This window comes from Patella vulgata, chromosome 1 (genome assembly GCF_932274485.2).
Source record: "Patella vulgata chromosome 1, xgPatVulg1.2, whole genome shotgun sequence".
In the NCBI taxonomy this organism is placed as follows: domain Eukaryota; kingdom Metazoa; phylum Mollusca; class Gastropoda; family Patellidae; genus Patella; species Patella vulgata.
Genome location: NC_065879.2, coordinates 61,975,071 through 61,992,093, shown reverse-complemented (window position 1 = coordinate 61,992,093; position 17,023 = coordinate 61,975,071). Strand labels below are relative to the sequence as shown.

Sequence of the window (17,023 nt, the reverse complement as noted above, 5' to 3'; positions counted from 1 at the left end):
TGCACTGGTCACAATCACCCACAAATATCGGCCATCATACACAGATGGATGACTCGTGTTTTCCTTTGGGATTCGTCACTTCCAATTCAGGAAACCTGTTTTACTCGGCTATCGTAGCAATGATCTTTGTGTTAAAATTATATTTGGAATGTGTTTAACCAGCTCTATCACATATGTGATAATGACTGACACCAATATTGTCCCTTAAGAAATCATAGAAAAGCGTACTAAAGCGAGTAAGGAGGAGGCAGGGTGATGTTTTAAATAATATTCTCAGGATTCGGTCAACCATCTGGGTCTACTTCGAAGCCAGATTTAAAGTATTTACCTGTACCTGAGATAAGAGCATGAGGCGTTTTTCTTAACCAATTTTGATCATTATTCAGATAAGTTTTATTCATATTTTTTAATAGATCAATATATGCTGTCAAGAGCGAGTTGATCAATGGGCAGTCACATAGTATGGGTCTTTTGTTTTCAGAATCACATGACATATTTCCATCCCTCAATTTAAGAATTTTCATTTATGAAGAGAAATTTGCTGGTTGTGGACCCGTAAAAATGCATTTGCTTTGAGTGCATGCAAATGTATCGTTGCAGGTCTAAGCTTTGTGGACATAGAGACATAATGTAGGAGGAGTATCCATATCATCAATAACATTATTGCCGGCATCTGGTTTTCATTAAAGAAAATTACCAAAATTAGTACTTTTTTTGTGTACAGGGGCAGATACATAGGCTTTTTTATTTGTAATTTCTTTAATGTTGTTTAATTTACCTTCACTACAATAAGGATAGATTGCCAGGCAACTAAACATATGACCACAGCAGCTAAGTCATCTAAGCAAGTCCACAAGGGTTGTCGAATATTTAATGTTTTGTAGGTAATGACACCCCAAACTCACCAAGATTAACAACCCATTAAGTTATTATCACAAATAGTAAAGATTTAGTCTCCAAAGTGTCCAAAAGATTTTTCAAGGACTGTAACTCTGGCAGCAATTATCGGAAATCCCAGAAAATCAAAAGGCTTCTGCTTCACTTGACCATAAACACTGTGTATAAATTAAACATCAATAGCCATGACCAATAAGGACACAATTTTAAAAAATGAGCTTTTGTCAGCATGTGTATGACATACTAAATTAGAACGTAATTCTTGAATCAGCTTTTAACAGGTTTTTTGTATTCGATGTGAAGCATTGAGACAATGGGTCGATGAACCCTATTGATTTTCCTTGTTCGATGTTCATCTATTCTAAACTGTGGGTGTATCTTGGATGGAAAATGCTTGTTCAGTTTTATCATTATATAATTTTTAAATAAAAACTATACAAAATGTGTAATAATCATTGAATATATTATCTATATATCTATATTACAATATACAAAATAATCATCACCATGGTAATATCTTCATACAAATACTAATGTAATAACATTCTTATATATACAGCAATACATGGTTGCCAACACATACCTCATAGTAGCAATTTCTGCAATATTAATATCACTATGCAACAACAACATAAAAATCACCATAGTCACATTAACAGGGCGGGATTAAGCCTGCATGGGGGCCCCTGTCTGAAAATGTCATTTGGACCTTGTATTGACAGTGAAAAGGGGGCATAATATTCTGATCATTTCCCACCACAATCACACAAAAGTAATTTGTAGGTCACTATGATAGATAGGTTTACCAAATGTTTTTCGGGCCCTTTTAATATTGGGGGGTGGGGCTGGTTGCAGACCAGTCAGCCCCCCCATTAATCCGGGCCTAAACATACTATCATATCCACTATGTTGTAGTATCACTATCATCATTTACAGGTAGATAATTTTAAATCAACATTTTTTAATTTGGGTCCTATACATGTGCAATCTATTCTCAGTATCCCATTTGATCTGACACACTCTCTGAACCTGATAATGAAGATGTTTCATTTTGGTGCTTTATTGAAAATATCAATGGAAAGTGGGTATCATAAATATTATAAGAGATTTTTGTGTGTTTACTACCAATACAACAAAAAATATATACACACTCAGTCAGTGTGGAAAAAAATAAAGAATTTATTGAATATGAGACTAACATAAAATGGTAATTTTTATGTCAATAGTTACAGGTGCCTTGCTTGGGGTAGAATTTTGCCAGGAAAGCAACATTTACGGGAACTACCAATTTGTATACGATTGGCAAATTTTGTAAATTATCAAAATATTAAAGCATTTAATTCTTGGGTTACTTTTTTCAAAATTTCTCCAACAAATTAACAAATTCTAATAGGGAAATTATCTCAAAACTATTTATATCAGAGTAAAAAAGAGATTTATTAGATTCTGAAGTATTTTAACCATATCTTTATATTCATTTACATGTTAGAATGGAATTTATAATCTATTTTTATTCCAATACAGTTTGATCCAAAGAAGAATATATTTTTCCAGCAGATCATTTTCTGTAAAATATTTTACAAGTTAAAATGTTTTTAGACTAGATTAAAATATTTTAAGAATACTAATGATTCATTGGTGGGGAACTAAAATTATAACAATCTGATTAAAACACAGATCCCGTTTAGTTTTGTTTTTTATAGTTTTTACATGTCTTTACTACACTAGGATCTAGAAGAGTTGTTATCATTGACATGTTCTGGATGATGTGAGGGATTAGGCAATGAAACGGTCTGTTACGGCGAGCTTTTGGCATGAGATGCACCAAACTGTGGGTAATCGACTAGAAACATCAATGCTGATTGGTTAATCAAATGTCTAATGTCATAGGGTCAAAAGCCACTCAAATGACCTCTGATGCGAACTCCCAAAACAACTGGTCAGATCTTCATGTAGTGTAGGCCATGGAAAGTATAAAAAAAATGAAACGAAATATAGATCTGTATTTTAATCAGATTGAAATTATAGCAAAGATTTAAGCTCTTAGCCAATGAAAATGCTGCATAAGGCCCAAGTTATCTAATAACAATCATCTTGTAAGGAGAATCATCAAAAGCATTAATTAACAAATAATATTCTTGTTCTACAGGGTCATTTTTTAAAAAGGTTTTGGATACATGTAAATGTCCATAAGATGAATATGAACTCTCCACGTGAATAAATGTCATTTTGATAATTAATATACAAAATATAACAATGTTTGGCATTCCTTCCGAAAAACATAATACAAAAGTCTAGTTCAAATTCCTGGAGAAAGAAATTTGGAATTAAAGTTAGAATAGGAAATGAATTTCACCCAAACCATCAAATACTGTTATCAAACCCTAACTCAAACACAACATCCAATTTGAAAATATCAATCCAAAAAGTCGGAACATTTTCCTTCTTCTTTATGGCCTACTTTACACTCTTTTTTTCCGAGGGCATATAAAAATAAATCTGTGAATTTTCAGGAATATGTGAAAAAGACTGTACTATCTATATGGGAATGTGAACATTATTTAAATGCACTGGTAGCACTGTATTCATATTTTAAATAACAATTCCCAAATTTAGGCATGGTATTTGGTTGGTTAAATACCTATCACCTGATTAATTATGGAAATTTTATAAAACGTTATTTGCCATTAATTTATTAAGAGTTGGTTTGTTTAGGCCACACCAATTTGATGTTTTGTTTGTCTGGATTTTCAGCGAGCGAATTTTTTTTTAATTAAAATTTTTAAATTTAAAATAAAGGAGCAAGAGAGCCACCAGGTTAATTTTAATAATAATAAAAAAATTAATTTCAAGATAATTGATCGGTCCTGTGCTTCAAACAGTATATTAATACCCCATCATTGAATCAGATATAAACCACACCACTTTAAATTAAACTTTTAATAAATCAACAAAAAAACAATAGAAGAGACTCATTTGTCATTTGGTAACAAAACCAAATTCTGTGGGGTTTTGAGAGTTGTTTGCTATTCTTTCCTGGAAACCAGAACCAGTACAAAAATAGGCACGTTCTGATGAATTCAGCGACTCAACTCGGCCAAAGTTTGCTGTAAACTGATTCACCACAATGGAAACATACACAAAAATTTGCTTGTTGTCAGTATACTAAAGACCAAGGGCATCGCATTTCCTGATTTTACAAGGGTAGTATTATTAAAAGAGGGCGATGATATGGAGGGCTTGAACATCTAATAGCTCAATTTAGATCAATAGCTCAATGGCTGCAGGAAATGACATCATAGACAATTTTTGACATTCAATGAAACATTTTTAGACTGAAAAGCAGTTTTCACCAATTGGTAATAGTTTTTATTTCACAAGTTTTGTCTAAAGAAATGTCTCTACAGTGCATGACCTAATTATAAGCTTTAAATTGTTAAAATTTTAAACTAACTTTTTTTTATTTTTCAAAATATAGACTTAAAACTTACAAATGAAATAGGTAGTAAGCCAAATATATTAACAGAAAGTTCTGATTATCTCCCTTTAGAAAATGAGATCATAGCATTTTGATGTTTGACCTAGATTGTTTTTATAGTGACGTCATAATTTTTTATTTTTTTAAAACTAATAAAAGTGCAAATACTTTGAAATCATGTCAAACATCGATGCCAAATGATAAAGTACGCCAATTGGAAATTGTATCAAAATCGGTTTGTAAACAACAGTTGTGTGCAACCTTTAAAAATTTTAGATGTGAGCAAGTATGGAACAGCACCTTTAATATCAACTAGTTGTCTGTGTAGTTTATGTCTGGTCTGCCGGTTTTTTAAACCTGTTTCTAGGACAATTCTAGTTTTAATTTATTTTTAAAACCTTTGAAATGAAAAGCAGCTGTTTGTGATTAGGAGTGTGATAGTATTTATTTTTTTTTAAATAAAAGAAGTACAATGACCATAATTATGTTCCGGAAATCTGACAAACGAAAGATCAAATAGGTGTGGCCTTATAGACACTGCTCCATTTGGAACACTACATTACCTTCTTTACAATCAATGAGCGAATTGACAAAAAAAAAAAATATATATAACATGTGAACAATCATGACATAAAAAAATTCAGATATATTAATCTCTCCATGTAAATATAAATAATATTAATAATTGTTTATAACTTTATAATTTCTCAAATATGTACAAATGGAAAGCAAAAGTATGTAAGCAGAACTCTGAAAAAAATAATCAAAATCAAAAACTTTGCCTAAGTAGTAGCACTTTCAGCAAGAAATTTTTGTTTTTCATTTCGCCATACAAAACATTTTTATAGAAAGAAAGGTTGCCACAAAAAAACAAAAAAAAAACAATAATGTACGACTACAGCAGCTAAGTTGACTAATTATTAATTAGTTATCACAAAAAAATCAAAATTTGATTGGCTTCTAGTAAGTTCTAGTTCATCGAAATCAGTCAAGACATTCACCGAACGAACATGTAAATCGGGTCTGAACATTCTACTTTAATTAGAAGCAGAGTTGTTGCATCTCTAGGTCAAAAGAAACCAAGACCTTTAGGATATAACATATATTTCAAGTTTCGTCAAAATCGGATAAATATTGTGGCCTGTAGGTAAAGTGTCCACACACAAATGTAAATGCACGTCCGGACGGACAGCCGAACAACATAATACGTCCAAATAAAAATGTGGGTGTATAAAACACAAACAGTCTCATAAATATCAATTTTTGGTATTTTTCAGTAAACCTTTCGTGCAAATGGAAACAGTTATCAGGTCCATTTTAAGCAATACAAGCTATTGGTACAAGGGTACTTTCACTCAATACCATATAATGGCCTATATAATTTTCTGTCAGAGAAAAGGCCAGTAAAAAGGGAAACCTGTAAAAGCTCCTATAGTAATTTTTTTTTAATCAAAAATATCGTAATTAAAAATCTATTTAAAATATGGAAGTAAAAAACCATTAAATCTTGTCACTAAACAACTTGATTCAGTTTCAATTTTTTGTCTTCTTTCACAAAACTCACTTCATCTTCCTCTCTGAAGGCTGTGTTAGACTGACCTGTTGTAGATCTGGGAGGTGTTGGGTTACCTGCACTTGCTAAAGAATTATCTGAAAAAAACAAATTATCCTACATGATTTAAAGAATTAATCTAATTACCACAAATTCAGTTTAATTAAAATATTAACATTTCATTCTATTTTATTGTTCAGTAGTAGATAGCTTAGCAAGTTCATGTGAACATTCCGGAAAAAGGGCTGAATTTTCCACAAATTGTCGCTGGGCTTTCAAAACCTTGTAACTTGGATTTTTGGCAAAATTGCTTTTGTGCTATTTTTAGAACTATAAACTCACAAAAGATGGTAAACCTAGTCCAATTAGAAATATATATAGGGATTTACTGCGTGTGACTAATACTTCTATTTCAATTGCTTCCGAAAAGAATTCCTAAAAAATTTCCTGATTTTTTTTAAAGGTGCAAAGAACCTTTGTTTACAAACCAATTTAGATAAAAATTTCAACTAAATGTAATTAAGTAGTTTGCTCATAATCAAAGAAATCCACTTAATTTTACTTGTCATTTACCTCATTTCTCAACACACTGACATTGCAATTTCTTGTAGCACATAGCCAATCACACAAGACTGATAAAACGTTTGGGAAATATTCCCCCTTTTTCTTGGATTGTTTCCTTTATTGATATTTTGTTTTAATTTTGAGTGAGGTCTGTAGCACTACAGATCTGGGACTGTATAGCGCAGTGGACTCTTACAGCTGGCCCCCGGACCCATCCATTAGATATTTGTTGTGTATTGTTTGCAATATGTCTGTATATTGTCCATCTTGTCAGCGGAGGTGTCTTGTGTATTTTGTTTAGGTGTGGTGCTGTCCTCCTGCAATTACTATTAGCCTAAGCAGAAAATGCTCATATCATCAAACTTAGTGAAATAAAACATAGTTTAAGATCCTGCTGTTCTGCACTGACTGGGCATACGCATAGCAGTGTGCTATAAGAGAAATTTTGCACGGACAGCAGCGCTACAGCCTACTCTTATTTCGAATTCCAACTGTCAAGGGTTCTTTTACGTGCATGCCAAATTGTATACGGCACCGCAGTTTTCCGTCCCATTAGAAATGAAATGGGGTTTAACGTCCTATCGATCTGCTTCGAACTGGGCTAATACAGACGGGCATACGCCATACAGAGTGCTATGAGGGAAATTTTGCCCGGACACCGGCACTACGGCACTATGGCCTACTCTTATATCGAATTCGAACTGTCAAAGAATTTTTTACGTGCACGTCAATGTGTACATGGGACCTCAGTTTTTCGTCCCATCCAAACAACTAGACAGCTGTCCTTGTCAGGTCCTCCGTCTTGCATCACTGACAAGGGGAAACCATGCCGGAAAATCTGGATGTACTTTCTCGGCCAATGCAGGGATCAAACATCCGACCTCCAGGCTAGCGAGCCAGCGTCTTACCCACTTAGCCACTGTGACCCCCGTCCCATTAGAACAACTAGACGCTGTTCCTTGTCAGGCCAACTGTCTTGCAACACCAACAAGGGGAATTCCACGTGAAAGACATGTGACTTATTGTTCAACTAACCTGAGCAGAAAATTCTCAATATTAGGGTGCCCCCCCCCCCCCCAATAAATATCTCCACATATATTGATAACTTAAATTATAGCACAATATTCACATATGTAACAAGCCTTAACTTACTGTCTGAACCGTGGTAAATTTTAAACAGATTTCTTCGATTGTGAACAAACTACTGAATAATTGTTATTAAAAACTTGCCTATGTGTTTGAAATCACCTCTGGTTGAATAAAATCCATTGCACAATTGAATATCCCAACGAAAAAAAAAAAGTTCTCTCTTGAAAAGTCAATGATTTTGCTTGTATTTCCGACTATGTCCATCATAACATTACACATGTCATGTGACGAGCTAAACCATCGTAATATGCTGAAGAGGGTAAAGGTTGACAAATTTTGACTATCACGTGGGTTGTAATCATAACAGCACACAACCTTTTTGATCGTTTGAGTTTGGGCAACAAAAATAGCAACTAAAGACAATAACATTAATTTGGAAACAACAGATTGTCAGTCTACTAAATTTTATTCACAATGCTTTTCACATTACATCATCATCACCCCATAATTTTAAATACACTGCCTGTATAATATATTTTTATAAATTATATTACATCCCTGCCAATTATAGGCAACTTTGTGGCTAACATTTATAAATAAACACACTTTATTTCATAATTTTAATTGATCAAATAACGGGGTCTAATTCCAATGCTCTATTTTGTCCATTTTCAAAGTTTTATGATTACCACAAAAAAGGGCCACCACTTCTCAATAATTTCCATATTTATTTCACGTTACGACTGTTCATGTCAGTAATATTCCTGATTAAATTACTTTTTTTAGTTTATTCAACAGATACTGAAATCGACACATTCTTGATAAGAAGTTTGGGATGTCTTTATAAAAATGTATTTAAAACAAAAAATCAATTGCAATAGAGGCATCGCAGATTGCGTGTATTATTGGGTCTTGTGTGTTAATTATGCGGTTTCGCGCTAAATTTAACCATTTTCACTGCATCTGTGTAGCATACAATAACTCACATGGCATGGTACCTTTTACGGTACTAGAATTCAAAGCGTTGATTGGCTGAGGCATGATCGCGATCTACGAAATGCCATCAGAAAATTCCATTCCCCATGGATTTCAAAATGGAGTTGTACTTGTGATTAATATATAGTTAATAACTGAGAGTACCATCGTGTGGATTCATTGCCCTGTGAATTTCAAAACGAAGCCGGGATTTTTGGAAATTGTGTTACCGAGACGCACGATTATAAAATTCTGAACAGTTTTTGCACAACGGAAATAATATTGGAAGAGAAATAGAAAGACATGGAACTGTCTGCCGATAATTAAACCAATGTGCGGTACGATTTGTTGATAATAATTTTTGGTATTTATTAAAATAAAATAATGTTACCGGTATACCTATTCAATGGCCTCGGCTATTAATTTTGCTGAGGCAATTGCAAAAAACATCAGCATTTACGGATTTACCTCGGCTACAGCAGATTGCCGAGGTTAATTGACAGGACTGCTTAAGTTCATCAAGAAATATTGTTCTGTTCTGTACGGGCGTATTTATGTTTGTAAACGGCCAAACTCATTACTGGGTCCGAGAGCAATAGATTATTCATACACAAAATTTGAACTGTCGTAAAAGAGCCAAACACCTTTACGATAGACAAGCCTTGCTTCGACCCCGATAAGTGACGTAATTAGCTTCCATTTTTGTATTTCTCGATGTCAAGTTTGTGATGCGTTCAATTTTACAAGAGAGAACTTTTTTATTTGCTGGGATATTTAGTTGTACAATGGATTTTATTTAACCAGAGATAATTTCAAACACACAGGTAAGTTTATAATAACCAAAGTTAAGTAGTTTGTTCATAATCGAAGAAATCCGTTTAAAATTTACGACAGTTCAGACAGTAGTTACTCACATTCATCATCACTACAGAAACTGTCATGTTGTATTTAACAATTTATTACCATTTAAAGTGCAATAAAAAAAATAGACTGAAATTGTAAACAAATGGTCAGATACCACATCCAGGAATTTTTTAGAGCAAAATAGGTTACATGCCCTTGATTTGAAATAAGTCGCACTAACCCAGTCTACTGATCGTTCAGGCCTGGAAAATCAAGACTATTTTCTACGAAAAAAAATACAGAAAGCTAGATCAAGAAATCTAATTTAGTAACAAAACAGTTAATAGGCAATTCAACTATTTTGTTTTGAGAACCCAGTAAAAGCAAACAGTAAAATACTACAAGTAATTTGATCTTGCCTATTAAACCTGCATGCTTTGGAGATATTAATTGAACTAAACCTAACATAATATTCTAAAATCTTATCACGATGCAACAACCAATAAGCAAAATATTACTTTAATTCAAAATCTTTAACATCCATTTTTTAGGGTTTATTATAGGGTTCTTAATCTATTTTGAAATGAACTGGCCAGAATTGGGTCAAAACAGATCCTGGTAATTAAACTTCTTTTCTCTTTGATATGTGGGTGTATACAAAGATGACGTCCATTCAACACAAACTAAGAATAAACTCTCTATTTTCACTTGTGCGTTGGAGTGTTGCCATGAGCTAGGGCAAGTTATCCTTCTTGTCAAGTACAAGTGTGGGATTAAAACCACAACACTATGACATATCACAGTGGCATAATTGTATAAATTAGACCACTTGGTCACAAGGGTTAATAAGAGCTGAATACATACCGTTTCTGGATGCTAATGAAGTGTTACTTCCCCCTGATGAGCTACCAGAATGGTTTTTAACTGGGTGTTTATCCTCAACTTGTACCGACATACCACCCACAGCACCCTGTACAGAACCATCAGAATCTTCTGAGCTTTCTACAACTTGTTGTAAACCTGTAACTTCTGCTCGTACAGATTCTGGTAACCCTGCGTAAACAATATTCGAAGTTTCAAATTTAAAAGTCAACAATTACTGATTTATTCTACAATTTTTAGCAGTCTCATGTACAAACTGTCAAGAGCCCTTGACAGTTGTAATTCAACTGCTGATAAGGCAAAATTTCCCTTATAGTACACTGTTTTGTGCATGCTTATCTTCATTAGCCCAGTAGGTGCAGAAATATCCATTAATATCCATTAGTACGTCCACCAAGCCCAGATCCGCAGCAAGAGCTTCACATTTGCACAAAGTAAGTGCATTTTTCAGGGTCCAACAAAGAGCTTATTTTTTTTTACATAAATGACAACATTTCTTTAGCTAAATGATGGAAATATGTCATCATGTGATTCTGAAAGCAGAATACTATCACAAGTGTGACATTTCACGTTTTTGTCGACTCACATCTTTGACAGTATATTCAATATGGAACTGTTAAAAAAGACTAAAATTTAGTTTAAAATTGATCAAATTCAGCTAAAAAAAAATGTCCAATCCCTATATCTTCAAAAAGCTACTGGTAAATATTTTCAAAACTATTTTGGCTCCGAAGCAGACATTGGTGACCAAAAATGAGAATATGAATCAAAACTTCCGAAACCCCCACTACATCACTTTTGCACGATTTTGCTTGGTTTTCTTATGGAATGACTCTTAAGACATGAAGAAAAATATCTGCCCGAAACAAAAATATTTTTTTACCCAACAAAATTTAAAACAAACCTGAATTATCAAAAGTGGAAGTTCGAGGAGTTGAGGCAGATACCGCTGGTTGTGTGGCTAATAATGGTGTTCTTTCTGTTGGTTCGGCATGACTTGTGCTCCCACCATCCTCATCAGAATCGCTGTCTGATTCATTTTCTTCACCTGGTATGACTCGTCTTTTACAGATAGGACAGGTCTTTCTGTTTTTTGTCAACCAGGGGTCGATACATTTCCGATGATAGGCTAAAATATTTCAGTTAATTAAAACATTGATTACAAGTGAAGAATAAAATAATATGTGTTTGTGTGGACTGTTCTAGGATCGAATCCTAATCTTGTGTGCATTGTAACCATACGAAAATAAAAATAATAACAAGCCAACAGTGAGGCTGATGTCCCCCGCCGAAATCCCAAAATAAATAGATGACACATATTAATTAATCACACATTTATTTTTCTCAAAAGTATCAAGCAATCAAACTGATGTAATAAAACTATACACCAAGTGTCCTCACTCTCACTTAATTAGAACTAAAGATATCGTGTCCCAAAGCATCAACCAATTAAATTGCTTATCTCTGCTTACCCTAAGCAGAAAATTCTCATCTTCGAACTCCATCAAGGCATTGACCTAATAAACACCTATGCCAAGTGTGAACATTCTAGCTCATAAGAAGGAGAGTTATTGTGTCCCAAAAAGTGTGACGGACGGACGGACGGCAGACAGACAGACAAACCCATTTTAAAAGTATCCTACTTTCTTCGAAACGCAGAGCACAATTGATATGTATATTCACTATTCACACCACTAAGGATTACGATCAAAGTGAGACACAGTTACTACCTGGTCCATGGCTTCACTACCCCTCCTTTATATCTTAGAACGCACTGCTAAAAAGAGCACAACATTTTTTTGTATAATTGCACACACACCAAAGTAAAGGTACCCAATTAGAGCTGGGTTCACTGAAATACAGGGATGAAGTGTCTTTTTCAGGACAAACAACTGTTTTGTCACAATAACCTTTATTGCAAACCCTCCTGAAGAAGGCTAGTTTAAAAGATTTTACTGTTTAAAAAGATAGGTTCAAATTGTTCAAATTCGACAGGCTTTTTCGTTTTACTAATTCAAATAATGCATATAAATTTCATACAGATCGGATGATAACTTTTGTCGTTCGAACGTTCACAAAGTTCAACAAAGTAAATCAAGGCCCATAACTCTAGAAGTAATTGACGGAAATTGCTGACATTCAATAGGCTTCTTCATTTCACTAATTTAAATGATGCATATGAATTTCATACAGATGAGGTGATAACTTTTGTCGTTCAAGTGTTCACAAGATTCAACAAAGTTAAAGAAGGGCCATAACTCTTGATGTAATTTACGGAAATTTGCTGAAACTCAATAGGCTTGTTCGTTTTACTAATTTAAATGATACATATAAATTTCATACAGATCGGATAGAAACTTTTGTCGTTAGAGCATTTACAAGGCTTCTTTGTTTCACTAATTTAAATGATGCATATAAATTTCATACAGATCGGTTGATAACTTTTGTCGTCAGAGCGTTCACAAGGTGCAACAAAGTGAAACAAGGGCCATAACACCAGAAGAAATTAACGGAAATTGCTGAAATTCAATAGGATTCTTCATTTCACTAATTTAAATGATGCATATCAATTTCAAACAGATCGGATGATAACTGTTGTCATTAGAGCGTTCACAAGATTCAACAAATTGAAACAAGGGCCATAACTTTAGATGTAATTAACGGAAATTGCTGAAATTCAATAGGCTTCTTTGTTTTACTAATTTAAATGATGCATATAAATTTCATACAGATCGGTTGATAACTTTTGTCGTTAGAGCTTTCACAAGGTGCAACAAAGTGAAACAAGGGCCATAACTCCAGAAGAAATTAACGGACGTTATTAAAATTAAATAGGCTTCTTCATCTCACCAAAGCAAAACAATCAGATGATAAATGTAATCTGTAGAGTGTTCACAAGAAATTGTGAACGATGGACGGACGTGCGGACTGACCGATGGACCGACGGCAATATACGACCACATTTCCATGTGGGCGTATAAAATGGGTGACTTACCATGTGAACAAGGTAAAATTCTCAATTTATCGCCTTCTTCATAATCATCTAAACAAATGGCACAAACATCATAATTATCACCTTAAAAGAAAAACAATAACTTACTGAATATAAAAGAGTATGCATATTAATTTTGTTCCTTAACATAAAATAGTTTGACATTGTCAAAGACAACACACCTCACAACAAAAAAGTAAACAAGCATTGAATAAATTGGTCAATCAGTCAGTGATAGGGTGCCCCACGCAGCTAAATTTAAGCTCTAATAAAAGGTTATCCTACCTCAACATATGTTCACTGTTAAATGACAAATTTTAGAATGATCACAGAGCTGGCTTGGAGCACCTGCAAGCTATCGTGTGTGTGTATAAAAACTGTAGCCTCTGTCACGATAACAAGAATCTGTTAAAAACTGTAACCTCCATTGCGTTAACAAGCCAAGTCAACAGAATGGTGGATGTCATAATAAAATTCATTGGAAAATTAATGGGCAACTGAAATAGGAGAAAGATCCAAGGAAATGGACAGTTTTATGTCCCTTTAAAATTAAATACCTTTCTTAAATTTCTTAATAGGAATCTTTTTTAGATGTTTAGTAGAAAGCCTTGATCGATTTCTCCTACGTCTATCACGGCACCATTTAGCTATCTGAAAATATAGAATTTTAACAACAACGGTAATCATCATCCTATGAGTGAATTTCTAAAAGCTAAATATAAACTTTCAGAGTATAAACAAGCAGTTGCCATGCAAAATACGCAAACATTATACAAGAGAACTAGGAAAATCGGTAGACCTCATCCTGTCATTGTCACAAGTCTTTGCATTAAATCTGTTAAGGATAGATTGCCAGACAACAAAACATACGTCCCCAGCAGTTAAACCATCCGAGCAGTCAATAATGATTGTAACATATTTCTTGTTTTGTAGGTAATGGGAGTATTTTAAAGACACTAAAAACTGATCAAGTTTAAACATTCTACCTCAATTAAAAGCAGAGTTATGTTCCAAAGTCTTGACCAATCAAACTGCATATCGCTTTTAGCCAAAACAGAAAATTTTCATCATCGAACTTGGTCAAGATAATGATATAATGAATCTATACTCAGAGTTTCATCACTCTCACTTTATTATAACCAAAGTTTTCGTTCCCCAAAGAATCAACCAATCAGATTGCTTATCTCTGCTTACTGTAAGCAGACAATGTTTATCATCAAACTACATCAAGGCATTCACCTAATGAACGCCTACACCAAGTTTGAAAATTCTACCTCAATTAGAAGGAGAGTTATTGTGTGCCAAAGTCTCAAACAATCAAATTGCTTATCACTCTGCTTACCCGGAGCAGAAAGTGCTCATTATCGAACTTAGTCAAGGTATTGATGTGATAAAACAATACAACAAATTTCATCACACCTACACCAAGTGTGAACATTCTACCTCAATTAGAAGGAGAGTTATTGTGTTCAAAAGTCTGGAACAATCAAACTGCTTATCGCTCTGCTTACCCTGAGCAGAAAATGTTCATTATCGAACTTATTCAAGGTATTGATTTGATAAAACTATACACCAAATTTCATCACTCTCACTTAATTAGAACTAAAGTTATCGTGACCCTAAGCATCAACCAATCAGATTGCTTATCTCTGCTTACCTTTTGCAGAAAATGCTCATCTTTGAACACCATCAAGGCATTGACCTAATAAAAACCTACAACAAGTTTGAACATTCTACCTCAATTTGAAGGAGAGTTATTGTGTTAAAAAGTCTCGGCCAATCAAACTGCTTATCGCTCTGCTTGCCCTGAGCAGAAAATGCTCATTATCGAACTTAGTCAAGGTATTGATGTAATGAAACTATACACCAAGTTGCATCACTTTCACTTAATTAGAACTAAAGTTATCGTGTCCCAAAGCATCAACCAATCAAATTGCTTATCTCTGCTTACCCTAAGCAGAAAACGCTTATCTTTGAGCTCCATCAAGGCTCTGACCTTATAAACACCTACACCAAGTTTGAACATTCTAGCTCAAATAGAAGGAGAGTTATTGTGTACCAAAAAGTGTGACAGAAGGACGACAGACACACAGACAGACAGACGGACAGACGAAACATGTATCGGTAACGATGATAAATTTAGCTCTCACATTTATCACAAATCATTAAAAATCAATAGGCTTTATCATATAAACAATGTGTATTAATTTCAAATCAATTGGAAGACAACTTTAACCACTACAGTGATCATGGGTAAATAAATCGGAAGTATTTCTAGAAGTCTTCACTTCTTAAACATACACACTGTGTGTAAAATAAAGCTATTCGAAAAAATATATTTATAATTTTCAACACCTACAAGGTTTTTTTTCAAACTCATCAAGGATCATAAATCTGGCAGTTATTATCTGTCACCGTATACGAAGGGCAAAGGCCCCCCCCCCCCCCACCTGAAAACTGATGAATATTCCTAACTAGTAAGTTGATTTTAAACTGTTATACTAGTACTTACTGAATAGAGATTGTAACCTACGAACTAATCAGTTGATTTTAAACAGTTAAACTGGTACCCAATGAATACAGATTGTAACTTTTTAACTACTGAGTTGATTTCAAAGAGCTAAACTAGTTCCCACAGAGGTGTACGGGCCTGTTCAGTGTTGGGAGGGGTAAGCTGGAACCCCCAGATAATTTTGAAAATTAAATGGCCACAAACTTGTTTTCCAACCATTCCTGCCGGTGAATATACAAACTAGAAAGTATTCCAATATAGCCTTATTTATGTGGCTTTGGTACAGAAATCCCACTCTTTGCCTGTCTGAATTCCAGATATTTGGGTAACACTGGAACAAAAAGTTGCGGAACACCAAGTATCAACAAGGCTTGTCCTCTCATGACCACAATACTTTCCACCAAATTTGAAGAAGATCTGTTTGACACTGTATCCGCTATAGTGTTGACAAGGCAAGGTTTTTGGCAAATGGGGGAAAGCTGGTTATCAATAAGGTTGATACCAAATTTGAAAAAGATTTGTTAAAAACTGGTCTCTATCACATTCACAAGGTTTTCATCAAGGGGGAAGGGCGTACAATCCCGGAATGGAAGTCGCACAACACTTAATATCGATAGGGTTCGTCCTCTCATGACCCTAATGCTTCCCCCGAATTTTGAAAAAAAGTTTTCGGAAAAGTTGCAAAATGTGGAATATCAATAGCGTTTTTTAGGTTCGTCCCCTCATGAACACAATATTTCACACAAAATTTGAAAAAGATCTGTCAAAAACTGTAGCCTCTATCCCATTCACAAGCCAATCATCGAGGGACGGACAGGGTGACAAGGTGTGGGCTTATATATATCAAAATTAATTTTATCATATTTGCCTAAGATTATAATTGAGCAATTTGAATATTTTTGGGTAAAATATTTTTTAATAATATTACTTCCGTTTTTTAAATTCTATATCTAACCATCATTTTAGCATGTTGGAGCTTTATAATATACTAATGTCCAAAAGAAAGTATTCATACTAAAAATATGACTAAATTTTGTTTAAACTCAATATTTCTAAGCAAATAAACGGCAAAACAAATGGACATTGTACCCAAATACTGCATACAATGGAAAAACGACTTTGTTTGAAGCAGGACGAAATGCACAGGGTATACTTTCTTTTGGACATTAGTATATATATGTAAGGATTGCACACAGCTAGGCAGACAGAAGCCATATAAATTTACCTTAAAGATACATT

General features: G+C 34.1%; 1 protein-coding gene across 1 annotated transcript in view; it reads right to left on the bottom strand.

The window, feature by feature from the left end:
- Positions 1 to 1,343: 1,343 nt before the first annotated feature.
- Positions 1,344 to 17,023, bottom strand: part of LOC126831460 (E3 ubiquitin-protein ligase RNF13) — a 39,081-nt gene continuing 23,401 nt past the window's right edge. The window contains exons 8-12 of the mRNA XM_050561965.2: positions 13,830 to 13,923; positions 13,276 to 13,356; positions 11,185 to 11,409; positions 10,263 to 10,451; positions 1,344 to 6,025 (exon numbers count right to left, since the gene is read on the bottom strand). Coding sequence (XP_050417922.1) covers positions 5,889 to 6,025; positions 10,263 to 10,451; positions 11,185 to 11,409; positions 13,276 to 13,356; positions 13,830 to 13,923 — 726 coding nt within the window. The 3' untranslated portion in view covers positions 1,344 to 5,888. The remainder of the gene's footprint in view (positions 6,026 to 10,262; positions 10,452 to 11,184; positions 11,410 to 13,275; positions 13,357 to 13,829; positions 13,924 to 17,023) is intronic.